Source organism: Carassius auratus, unplaced genomic scaffold (assembly GCF_003368295.1).
Source record: "Carassius auratus strain Wakin unplaced genomic scaffold, ASM336829v1 scaf_tig00020840, whole genome shotgun sequence".
NCBI classification, from domain to species: Eukaryota; Metazoa; Chordata; class Actinopteri; order Cypriniformes; family Cyprinidae; genus Carassius; species Carassius auratus.
The window spans coordinates 77,379-90,185 of record NW_020525063.1 but is presented as its reverse complement, the minus strand read 5'-3'; the positions used below and the strand labels follow the sequence as shown (position 1 = coordinate 90,185).

The following is a 12,807-nucleotide window of genomic DNA, read 5'->3' as shown; positions in this document are numbered from 1 at the left end:
AATTGTCTATGAAATGTCTATGAAATGTTATACAGACCTAAAGATTGTCTAAATGGATTGGAAAATGGTAAAACTCAACTGTTTAACTCTAAGGGAGTTGGAAAATGAGCCTATTTTATTATTTTTTTTAAAGTGAAGTGTTCCTTTTAAGGTAAAAATAAATTGTAACTGTTTACACACACCACACGTCAAAGTAAGAATTTGTGAATTGTGAACCAACATTAAAACAAACAAAAAAAATATTTACGGTAATATGGTTTGATTTAGGGTGTTAGAATGGAGAAAATATACATCTTTTTTACAGATCATTTCAAAATTCATAAAGTTCTTCCCGATTTGTTGAAAGACAGATATTGCTAGTGTGTACTATGCAATGAGCCATGGCTTTTACCATTGCAAGATTTGTAACTTTATCATACACAGTTCATATTCTTGGTTGATGCAAGGGGAGAAAGATGAATGAAAGCAGCCAATGAAATTATAATTCATGCCTTTCACACAAAATTATGTGTGTTAGGTAGTTTAAATACTGATAATGTCCTGTACATATAATTTCTGAATGTTGTTATTTGTCAATAAAGTGAAAAGATATGAATGTGTATGTTGTATTACAGCATGTATAACAGAATTACTTTTAATGTCTGTTTTGTATTTTAACAGAATTGTTATATTGAGGTATTTGTTTGAAAATATATTAACACCTGTACATTGATTACAAACTTAGACCTACTTTACATGAATGGAATTTATTATTAGTTCATGCATTCACTGATAATTAAACCTGTGATCATGGCATTATTGGCTCCATGATCTGCCAGTTGAACTACAATAACAAAAACAGAGAGCGACTTGAATACATATATTTAATGGACATTTAAGACACCGCACAAGTAAGTCATATTATATGCTTGCTTGTAGTGTGATGTGGTGTGATACTTCATTTTCATTCTTCATCCTTGGTCTTCAGTAACAGAAAAGAAAAATGAAATGTGCTGTTTTACTTTTAATCCAAAACATTAATTATAGATGTATACATATATTAAGCTTTATAATACCTTCCCAGCGTCGCGGCTCTTGGCTCTCAGCTTGTTGACCTGGGACTCAGAGATATCAGCCCGCTCCTGAGCCTCCTCAAGCTCATGCTGCACCTTCCTGTACCTGGACAGGTGAGTGTTGGCCTGCTCCTCCTGTTAGGATGACACCAGATAACCAACCCCTTTCAGAGCATTGCACTCATGACACTGAATGTATTGTCTATTGAATATAGAATATCAAAACCTCACACTTAAGACATGTGACATAGACTTACAGCTTCTTCAGCCTGGCGCTTGTAGGCCTTCACTTTCAGCTGCAGTTTGTCTACCAGATCCTGGAGTCGGATCACGTTCTTCTTGTCTTCCTCAGTCTTTGGGTAAAAGTATTGTTGATGGTCTTAGTTTACCTATGTAAATTATAATGAAATGTAAGTTTCTAAATCCTGTGTAATTTTACCTGGTAGGTGAGCTCCTTTACTCTCCTTTCATATTTGCGCACTCCTTTCACAGCATCTGCACCACGTCTCTGTTCAGCTTCAACTTCAGCCTCCAACTCACGCACCTTCAGTAGAGAGAGATTGATGTCACCTGTCAAATCTCTACCATAGCCAGTTCATCTAAGACTGTGTTCAGCTTGTAATTTACCCTGGACTCCAGTTTCTGGAGCTGTTTCTTTCCACCCTTCATGGCCAGACTCTCAGCTTCATCCAGACGGTGCTGCAGGTCTTTGACAGTCACCTCCAGGTTCTTCTTCATCCTCTCCAGGTGAGCACTGGTGTCCTGCTCCTTCTTCAGCTCCTCAGCCATCATGGCAGCCTGAAATATAAGCCAATTGAAATTAACTAGCCAATATAGACAGAAATGAAGGTTCCCTTTGTGACCACATGCAGACAAAGTTAAATAACTGTTTAATTTAGTACAGAGCAACAGAATGCAAGCACTCACATCAGTGATGGCCTTCTTGGCTTTCTCCTCTGCATTTCTGGCCTCCTGAACTGCATCGTCCACCTCACCTTGAACCTGGACCAGATCAGCCTCAAGCTTCTTCTTGGTGTTAATAAGACTTGTATTCTGTGGGATTAAAGGAGGTAGTTAGTGTACACTTAACTAAAACTCTGTTATCATGTAACCTGAATGTGCTTCAAGTATAGTTTTTCTGTACTTGTGAGTGCAGCAGTCCCACACGCTCGCTGGCATCCACCAGCTCCTGCTCTGCCACTTTGCGGCCTCTCTCTGTTTGCTCCAGGCCAGCTCTCAGCTCCTCAATCTCTGCTTGCATCAGGTTATTCCTGCGCTCCACCATGGCCACCTGCTCCTTCATGTCCTCCTGTCCTCTGACAGCTTCATCAAGGTGCAGTTGGGCATCCTGTGGAAATTGTCTTTCTTTGTTAGTTGCATGTCATGTTTAGTTTAATTTGTGTATCATATTATTAAACATGTTATATATGTTGCAGTTCCTCATTCTACAGAACTATACCTTGAGTTGTCCTTGGACATTCCTGAGCTGTTTCTGGGCCTCAGCAGCCTGGCGGTTGGCATGACTCAGCTGGACCTCCATTTCATTCAGATCTCCCTCCATCTTCTTTTTGACTCTCAGGGCATCATTTCTGCTCCTGACCTCAGAGTCCAGAGTGCTCTGCATGGAGTCGATCACTCTTTGGCTGTTCCTCTTGATCTGTTCCATCTCCTCATCCTTCTCAGCAAGCTTCCTGTCAATCTCACTCTTCACCTGGTTCAGCTCCAGCTGTACACGAAGAATCTTGGACTCTTCATGCTCCAGCGTGCCCTATAAGGAAAAAGGACAACATTTATTAGGGATGGACCATTACATGTTCAATATCTAATGTTATTCAAAGCAATAGTATAACAATTTGAATATTGTAGAGAAGGAATAGCACCTCGGCTTCTTCTAGTGCAGTCTGGATCTCTGATTTCTCAGACTCCACTGTCTTCTTGGCTTTCTCCAACTCATGAATGCTCTTTCCAGTCTCTCCAAGCTGCTCAGTGAGGTCAGAAATCTCCTCTAAAGGGTTTAAAAAAGGGGAATAGTAAAACTTTCTATTTAAACACATGTTTTATGAATGCTTTGTGAACTATAAAATTGGCATTTACGTTGTAGATTCTTGTTCTCCCTCTTCAGGGTCTCAAGATGGTCAAGAGCTTCCTCATAGGAGTTCTTCATTTTGAAAAGCTCAGTGCTGAGGGAACGAGCTTCTTTTTGAGCTCCTTCAAGTTCAGCCTGACTTTCCTCATACTTCTGCTTCCACTCTGCTAGGACCTGAAGAAAAAGTAAGTCATTGTTAATTAGCCAAGTCCATGGCGCAAGCTTTAGATATAAAGTTTATTCACATCCTTCTCACCTTGTCAAAGTTTCTCTGTTTCTTGTCAAGGTTGGCAGCCAATGAATTTGCCCTTTCAACATCAATCATGAGGTCCTCTACTTCACCCTGCAGTCTCTGTTTGGTCTTTTCCAGAGAGGCACACTTGGAGTTCACTGCTTCAATGGATTCTTCAGCATCCTGCAGACGCTGAGCAAGCTTTTTCCTGAAAAAAGTGGTATAAAACGATGAAATCTTACCAACATTTGTGACAAATGTAGGGTCCTGAAGACATTGTTAATTGTATTTACTTGGATTCCTCAAGCTCCTCAGTCCGCTGGATGGCATCAGTCTCATATTTGGTTCTCCACTGAGCCACCTCACTGTTGGCCTTAGACATTCCCCGTTGGAGTTCAGCTTTGGCCTCTTGCTCCTCCTCATACTGCTCTCTGAGCAAGTCGCAGTCATGACGGGCAGACTGAACCGCATGGGCCAGAGCATTCTTGGCCTGTAAAGCAGCATATTTTTGGATTTCCAATAGTTCAGTCTTAACAATTATTTAGATTGTTGAAACTTAATTTTTCAAATTTATCAACTCATTAATTTTTGTATTACTCTACCTTGACTTCTTCCTCAATATGCCTTTTGAGTTCCTCAATTTGCTGTGTATAAGCCTGTTTTCCTCTAGTTAGCTGTGAAACAAGTGCTTCTTTCTCTTCCAGTTGGCGGCTAAATTCACCTTGAAATCACGTTAGAAATATTACTATGAAATTTAATAACAGATAAATTTTTTAAAGCATTAAGGTTTTGATGTGTACCTTATTTGCCATGCCTTACCATTTTCAGTCTGAAGTCTTGCACGTTGTGCATTCATGTCATTCAGCTGACGAACATTTTCATCACTCTTGGTCTTGATTTCACTCAGCTGGTCTTCCAGAGTACGGCACATCTTCTCTAAATTCGCCTTAAAAGGTACAGGATTTAAAAACAGATGTTTGTAAAGATGCTTTAATATTTAATGATTCTCTAATGACATTACCTTTGCTTTAGCCACAGCCTCCATGTTGCTTGTCAAGTCATCAATCTCCATCTTGTATTCACTCTTCTCCTTCTCCAGCTTCTGCTTGACCCGCTGGAGGTTGTCGATCTGTTCTCCGAGTTCAGCTACACTGTCTGCCTGTTTCTTTCGGAGAGCTGCAGCTGTAGCTTCATGCTGCAAGGTGGACTCCTCCAGATCACGACGCAACTTCTGGAATTCAGCTTCACGCTTCTTGTTCATCTCAATCTGGGCAGCAGTAGCACCACCAGCTTCCTCAAGCCTCTCGCTGATCTCTTCAAGTTCCCTGGAGAGATCAGCTCTCTGCTTCTCCACTTTAGCATGAGCAGCTCGCTCTGCCTCTATTTCCTCTTCCAGCTCCTCGATACGGGCCTAGTTGAGGGAAAGAAATCCACTTTGCGAAATTTATAATTGTACTGTAATGTAATTTAATGAAATGTATAATGCCCAGCTATCCAACAACTTACAGTTGGAAACCTACAGTTTCACATATAAAAGATTATGGTCAGCATTACCTGAAGTTCTTTGATCTTCTTCTGAAGCTGTGCTCCCAAAGACTGTTCATTCTCAATCTTGCTGAGAAGTTGACTTATCTCAAAGTCCTTCCTGTTTTGAAAGTAATGTTTTGCAGAACTTGCCAAATATTATTTTGTATAATTTTGTAAAGTTCAAATATTTTGTCTGCTCACTTTTTGATCTTCTCATCTGATTGCTGTTTTTCATTCTCCAGGTCCATTATGGACTCCTGGGCCAGTTTCAGATCACCCTCAAGCTTCCTCTTGGCTCTCTCAAGGTCCATACGGAGCTTCTTCTCTTGTTCCAGTGAGCCCTCAAGCTATTGTGACCAGAACAATACAATCTGGTATATAATAACAATTAATTCTGCTTTGATTGATGGCCTTATTCCTATGCCAAACATCTTACATCGTCTACTTGCTGCTCAAGCTTTGTCTTAGCTTTAGTCAGAGTGTTGACTTTGTCTTCCTCTGCCTGAAGGTCATCAAGAGTCTGCTGGTGTGCCTCTTGAAGGGCTTTCTTCTCTTTGGTCAGCTTGGCGATGCTCTCATCCTGAGAGGCCATCTCCTCTGTCAGGTTTTTCACCTAGATGGATGCATTGTTTATTGGCTTCTTTTTCTGCAGTCTTAACTCAGAAGTGTGAACAAAATTTGACAAGAGTATTGACCTTATTTTCTGTAGCATGTTTCTCCTTCTCCACTTTTGCCAAGGTGAGCTCCAGGTCATCGATGTCTTTCTTCAGCTCGGAGCATTCATCCTCCAGTTTCCTCTTCTTGGCAGTCAGTTCAGCATTGATTTCTTCCTCATCCTCCAGTCTCTCATTTGTATCTTTGAGTTTGGCCTCAAGCTGGATCTTGCTTTTGATGAGACCTTCACATCTCTCCTCAGCATCAGAGAGGTTTTCAGATTCCTGTTCATTGACATGGATGTAGTTAATGATTTATGTTCATTGCCATAGGATCCATATTAGGATGAGTAAGAGCTGAAATACTCACAGCTGTTACTTGCAGTTGAAGGTCGTTTTTCTCTTGAATAAGTGACACCATTTTCTCCTCAAGCTCCTTCTTTTTAGCTAACGCCTTTGCCAGATCCTCCTTCATTTTTTCATAGTTCTCCTTCATTGCTGCCATTTCTTTCTCAGTCTCTGCACTCTTCAGAAGAGGCTTGATCTTGAAGTAGAGCTTCATCCATGGCCAATGTTTGACATTCATGAATGAGCGGATGTTGTATTGGATGGAATAAATTGATTCTCTGTGTAAATTATAATACGTAAATCAGTCATTATCATTGTTGTGTTTTAATCGTTGTATTACAAACAGTTTTGTAAGTTCATCTTCCTCCCCTCTCCTCCTACCTTCTCTGCATCATTTTGACAAACTCCTTCCTCATGACATATCCACGGCACAAAGCTTGAGTCATGGTAACCAGCTCTGCTAGTTTCTCATCTCTCATCTCCTCAAGAGTGCCCAACAGACCAGCTTTGAAGAACACCTACAAGAATAATAAAAAGATATTAGTGGTACAGTGACAGAGATCTCGGTTACATTATATCACCCATTATAATAAAGTTTGAATTAAATTGTATAGAACAGACAGTTAAGGGAATTCTTTGCTTTCAGTTTGAGGAGGCATAATAATTTCCCAAGGGGTTCCATATAGAATTGTTTTGCTGACTGGTGTGGAATAACATGACCTGAACCCCTACTGAATAGCTTCAGGAAGATTTGTCTACACCAGATTGTTTATATATGATGTGTAGTACAGCATTAAGATTTAATTTAAATGGAATTATGGAAATTTTCATGCCTTTAATTATGATTAGAGTCCTCTTGGTTTTGGCCATGTAATAAATTAACTGAGGAGCTCACCTTGGTGTGTCCAAACTTGTATTGGGTGTGGTCAACATCAATAGAGCCCAAGAGTTTCTCTGAAGCCTTTTTGTTGTCAATGAACTGTCCCTCAGGGATGACACTAGCATTTAATACTTTGTACCTAGAGGACATTAAGGTAAGATTAATTTTTTTTTGGTGAGGCCAAAAATGTTTATATATGGTTAAGATTAGGTGGTGTAATATCTCTAATTAATAGATTCAAAAAGGTGTGATTAAAACCTCTGCTTGAAGTCACCATATAGAATTCTGCTGGGGAAACCCTTCCTGCAGATTCTGATACCCTCCAGCACACCATTACATCTGAGCTGGTGGATAACCAGGAAGTTCTCCATCAGACCTGCAATGCAAATGTTCTTAATGTTTTAGAAGTATTTTAAAACTGGGATGCATTTGATTCTTTGGGGATCAAGTTTACCTGGAGTCTTTGACTCATTTGGAATCAAGCAGCGCACAAAGTGAGGGTGAGTGCTCCTTAGGTTAGTCATCAGCTTACCCAAGTTCTCCTGTGGAAATGTTTGAGAATAATTCAGTCTTTAATGGAGAAGATGTTAACGTCATTCATTAAAAGAGAGAATTATGTTTACCCTAAAAAGTGCAGACACAGTTTGGAAGGAACCACCCTTCTTCTTGCCTTTCTTTCCACCACCGCCCTCAGCTGTTTTATGTCAAATAAATAAATTATTAATGTTTTAATGTATTCAAATTAATATTTATGTTGCTTTATATTGACCTGTTCAATAGATTGATATCTGATATTGAAAGATATTAACTACTCTGCCATCATCTTGCATAGATATACTTAATGTTTTTATAAAGTTAAGAATATTTTCTCTGTTTTGCATGTTATTAAAATTTATATGGAATAATTCAAGAAATACAGATGTTCATACCTTCAGCAGCTCCATGAGCAACATACAGGAAGGCCAGTACTTTGAGCGATGACTTTTGGTAAAGTTGCACGACAGAGTCGTTCAGTGGATCCTTGTTCTTGTCCAGCCAGCCAGCAATGTTGTAGTCCACAGTGCCGGCGTAGTGCACCAGAGAGAAGTGGGCCTCGGCCTTACCTTTGGCAGGCTTGGGCTTCTGGAAGGCTGCAGTTTTGCCCAGATGCTGATCATGGAGCTTGTTCTTGAAGCTTGTGTCTGTTGCCTTGGGGAACATGCACTCCTCTTCAAGGATGGAGAAGATGCCCATTGGCTGTTGAATAAATGTTTACACTGAAGTACAGTCCCAATTGGAGTAAAAAAAAAAAATATTTACCGAATATCCTCTTACCTTCTCAATGAGCTCAATGCAGGCAGCCAAGTCCATACCAAAGTCAATGAACTCCCAATCAATACCTTCTTTCTTGTACTCCTCTTGCTCCAGAACAAACATGTGGTGGTTAAAGAACTGTTGCAGTTTTTCATTTGTGAAGTTGATGCAAAGCTGCTCCAAGCTGTTGAACTGATAATCATACAGAAGGAAGTTCTTACTGCTGACTGCTATCTTTTGTATTGTGATTCTTACAGAGACATTAATAACTGATGCTCACATCAAAGATCTCAAATCCAGCAATGTCCAGCACACCAATGAAGAACTGTCTAGGCTGCTTTGTGTCCAGCATCTCATTGATACGGACGACCATCCACAAGAACATTTTCTCATAGATAGACTTGCAAAGAGCCGAGACTGCGTTGTTCACCTGAGAAATTCGAAGGTCAGTGTAATTAATATTAGACTTTTTTTTTTTGGAATAAATGTATTCTGAATGTCTATGGGACATTTCTATGTTTTTTCATCTATTGAGAAGATAAGTGATCACCTGTGGTACTGTCTGGCCTTTGGTCACCATCTCATTCCCAACCTTTACTCTGGGGAAGCACAGAGCTTTCAGCATGTCAGCGGAGTTGATGCCCAAGAGGTAAGCAATTTTATCGGCCACTAAGGTAGAACAGTTTTATGAATTACTTTCACTAATGAAGTCACTGATTATGTCATTGTTTGCATGCTTGTATTATTGATACCCCCTACCCTCAGTGCCGTCAGGTTCAGCTTGCTCCTCTCTCTGCTTCTGTTTGAACTTCATGTTCCCATGATGCATCACAGCACCTGTCAGCTTGTAGATGCTGATTTTCTCATCAGCACTGAAGCCCAGAATGTCAATGGCAGTCTTTTTTTTACACAGACCAAATAAAACATAATGCATTAATATGCAGTTTATATTTCATGCATGCAGTATTTACACCAGTTCATGCTATTGTTCTTCTTTTTGATTTCATACCAGATACATTGCTTGTAATCTGAAAATACCTCTACTACTACTAATAGAAACAGAGCTGTCCACATACATCTGTAGCAATGAACTCCTCCACATCATTGATGCTCTTGACAGTGATTTCCCCCTGGCTGATCATTGGATAGTCGTAAGGGTTGGTGGTGATGAGCAAGGCCTCTATAAAGAGTTGATGTGCAGCATGTTAACAGTGCTCTCAAACTAGGAAATAACTGAAACACACAATCCTGTAGATTTCTCACCGAGCAGCTCTGGCTTGTGTCCAGTCATGAGCTGGTAGAAGATGTGATAACTCCTCTCAGCTGACAGCTGGAATGTCACTCTCGACTTTTCCAGCAGATCTGTAAAAAGTGAGGAAAAAAGACACAGAGTTCAATTGATTAATCCACTTGTCTCCAAATGAAAATATTTGTCTTAAAACAGTGTTGACTCACAAGTTTCTATATCAGCTGAAGCCAGTTTGCCAGTGGTGCCAAAGTGAATCCTGATGAATTTACCCTAAAGAGATTGGAATCATTTACAAAATCTCAACTCTATGGCAGTTTTGAAAGTTTGACTGATGTTTGAAAATGCTGAAATGATTCATAAGTGCAACTTACAAAACGAGAGGAGTTGTCATTCCTCACAGTCTTGGCATTACCATAAGCCTCCAGCAGAGGGTTGGCTGCCACAATCTGGTCCTCCAGTGATCCCTAATGTAATTGTAGGGCAGCAGATAGTAGATGTGAGATGAAGCTCAAATACTGTGATCAATAACTCTGTCTAGAATATGTATTTACTAACCTGCATTTTTCCAGGGACTGGCTCTGGCTTCTTCGGTCCAGACATTGCACCAACAGTTGCAAAGTACTGAATGACACGTTTTGTGTTCACAGTCTTTCCTGCACCAGATTCTCCACTGGAGATTGAAACAAGATCTTCTTTTAGTCATACATTTTCAATTAATTTATGCAAATAATTAAAAAGCTTTAGCTTATTTCATCAGAGCAAAATTCACTCACGTAATCAGGACAGACTGGTTTTCACGATCTGAAATTAGACCGTGGGATGTTAACAGGGTTTGCAGAACAAGCTGCACTCTATTTTAACTTGAAAGTAAGTGTTTGTAAAGTTTTTTTTTTTTTGTCCTGGACTAAATTTTAGGTTTTAGATTTTCCTGGTCAACTAGTAGTCATTCATTTTTAAGCACTAGTTGATTAATCACACATTTATTAATAAACCATTTAAATCATAATAACAAGCCTTTAATTTCTTAAATTGCCTAATAAGCACTCAAGCACACACACAAAGCTTAGCACAGCACACCAGCAGAAGTAATGATCAAGAATGTTCCAGAGAAAAACAGTAAGGAAGCTGCATTAACATTTTAATAATTTACTGATAAACAATTGCTTTCTTTCCTTTCAGTTTAAGGGATGAATTTGGCAACAATGACTTGTCATCTCTGCAGTAGTGGAGGCATGTTTAATATGGATTACATTATCTGGGAATACTTGTTTTCCATTTTAATTATATACAGTTTAATTATATTTAAGTATACACAAAGTTTCTGTTAAAAAAAATAATAATTCTGATGTGCTCAGGTGCACAGAGACCAAGACGGTAGAAAGCGCATCCTGTTTGCTTTCGTTATTTTAGGAAAGTCCAATGTTTTGTTATTTTGAGTGCACACAAATCAGGGTAGAGTCTTTTATCTGTATGACCAAAAATGAAGGAGTATTTTAAGAGCAAATTAATGCACCGGCACCTCCATCTGTCCTGCAGTGAGCACTTTAAAAACGCTAATTTCAATAGTTTAATGTTAGATTGATCGGCCATGTAAAGTTGCTGCGACTAACATATTTCAGATGACAAGCCATATTGGAGGTCAATGAATGATAGGTGAGCATTTGGATGTCCTGCCCAATGTACTAGATTGCCAAATAGACCAGCTGTTAATGAACGGACTGTGTGACCTCACCACCTCCTGTAAATTTTCTTTCTGCAACTAATAAAATATTGGTCAAACAAGCCTCTTCTCATTGACTAACAGTTAATAGACTATTAGGGTGCAGCCCTAATTGTTACTTAACTCATTTATTATTTTAGTTTTCCTTGAATTTGTCTATACATCTATAGGCTATATGCTTAACCTTTTACTTTTTATTTATTCTTGTAAGTTAATATAGAAAAAGTTTGTTACAACTTTTATGCAGTAAGAGCTGTTTTACAGCAGAATTGTAATTGTCTTGATATATTAGCTTGATTAAAATTGATTCTGCATTATTCCTGGTTAACTCTGTCAAGCTACTTTTAAACAATCTGTAATGCATAAAGCACTATAAAAATAAAGGCGTATTTACTCAATAATGCAAAATAATGGTTCCTATAAAGAAATAACTAAATTAATATATTCTGGAAATTTAAGAAAGGATTTGCATCAGTTGAAAACCTGGTTTACTAGCAAAAAATGATGCAGTCCTCTTTTATACAAGCTCAGCTAACATTTTTTGCTCAGTAAATTAAACAAAATGGCATACATACTGTTTGCATTCAACTTACCTGTATGTTAACATTGTCACAATTTATAGACAATGAATTATTCACTACTATTTCATAGTATTTATTTTGAAGTGCATTTTTCTTTTAGTCTAAGGTTTGTCTTTTTAACCCTCATGTATTAACAGACTTTCAGAGTCCACTTACCAGTGAGCATGAACTGGTAGGCGTTGTCGGAGATGGAGAAGATGTGAGGTGGGGCTTCAATCCTCTTTTTACCTCTGTATCCACCCACAACAACTGTGTCGTACACTGGGAGCCACTTGTAGGGATTGACAGTGACGCAGAACAAGCCAGAGTAGGTCTGAAACAGAGATGGTCCAGTTTTACAATGCTGCCGCCCCATACCAGGAATAAAACATGATTGACTTAGACCTACATAAATCATCCATGCTGCGTAACGCTCTTTGAGGTTAAAAAGCACAGCAGGCTCATTGAGGTGGGTCATCATGGCCATGTCCTCAATTTTGTCAAACTTGGGAGGATTCATGGGGAAGATTTCATCTTCTTTTACTGTGACAGTCTGTAATGAACATTGATCAGTAATCATAAGAAGGATGAGACGTTTTTGTACACCTATTTGTACAATATTTTACTGGAGACTAAAACACAGTAACATATAAAAAACATTTTTTATCCATGATGCTTACTTTCCCACTGTGAGTTTTGACAGTAGCTTTGCCACCCTCTTTACTAACAAGAGTACCCTTCAGGTACATCTCATCTGCATCTACCACAAAGAATGCCGTTTTGGCATCAAAGGGGGTGTTCTGAGCCTCAATTCTCTCTCTTTCTGGCTTCCGGAGGTAAATGGCCGCCGGGCCGAAACACTCCATTTCACCATCTCCCATGATGGCACTTCAACTGTGGAGCAGAACTGACATCGCAATGCTGATAGACTTAATTTGATTCACTCGTTAACTTTAATTGAAAGTTTCATTTTATTTTTTGGCCTAACTTTTTACTACCTTTAGCTATGAGTCTAAATTAATTTATTGGGCATGAAAATGTTTATTCATGTATTAATTCCAATTATTAAACTTCCCAAAAGATTACATGCATTTTCATCATCATTTTTTGCAAGTGAAAAACTTTGAATCTTTTGTTAACCTTTTGTACCTGGTACAGTGCTCAGAGAGAAATAACAGCTGTCACGTTCAGGATTCTGAAAATAACA

At 39.0% G+C, this 12,807-nt stretch overlaps 1 protein-coding gene and 1 long non-coding RNA gene across 2 annotated transcripts in view; one reads left to right on the top strand and one right to left on the bottom strand.

The window, feature by feature from the left end:
- LOC113076620 (uncharacterized) overlaps positions 1–8,438 on the top strand; it is a 26,104-nt gene extending 17,666 nt beyond the window's left edge. Inside the window, exon 5 of the long non-coding RNA XR_003281212.1 lies at positions 8,329–8,438. This is a non-coding gene — a long non-coding RNA (uncharacterized LOC113076620). The remainder of the gene's footprint in view (positions 1–8,328) is intronic.
- On the bottom strand, positions 845–12,807 carry LOC113076615 (myosin heavy chain, fast skeletal muscle-like). Its single transcript, XM_026249306.1, has 40 exons — positions 12,750–12,807; positions 12,281–12,494; positions 12,010–12,153; positions 11,778–11,934; positions 10,094–10,121; positions 9,876–9,990; positions 9,692–9,784; positions 9,527–9,590; positions 9,335–9,433; positions 9,148–9,251; positions 8,831–8,969; positions 8,622–8,740; positions 8,352–8,501; positions 8,093–8,263; positions 7,708–8,014; positions 7,402–7,472; positions 7,233–7,320; positions 7,037–7,154; positions 6,794–6,917; positions 6,280–6,416; positions 5,921–6,176; positions 5,593–5,835; positions 5,334–5,510; positions 5,099–5,244; positions 4,925–5,015; positions 4,392–4,781; positions 4,190–4,316; positions 3,973–4,091; positions 3,664–3,860; positions 3,395–3,578; positions 3,147–3,312; positions 2,933–3,057; positions 2,512–2,820; positions 2,197–2,400; positions 1,980–2,105; positions 1,680–1,850; positions 1,492–1,596; positions 1,310–1,405; positions 1,056–1,187; positions 845–961 (listed from the first exon to the last, which is right to left on the bottom strand). Exons 2-40 carry the CDS (start codon positions 12,479–12,481, stop codon positions 944–946), a joined length of 5,811 nt encoding a protein of 1,936 aa, XP_026105091.1. The 5' UTR covers positions 12,482–12,494; positions 12,750–12,807; the 3' UTR covers positions 845–943.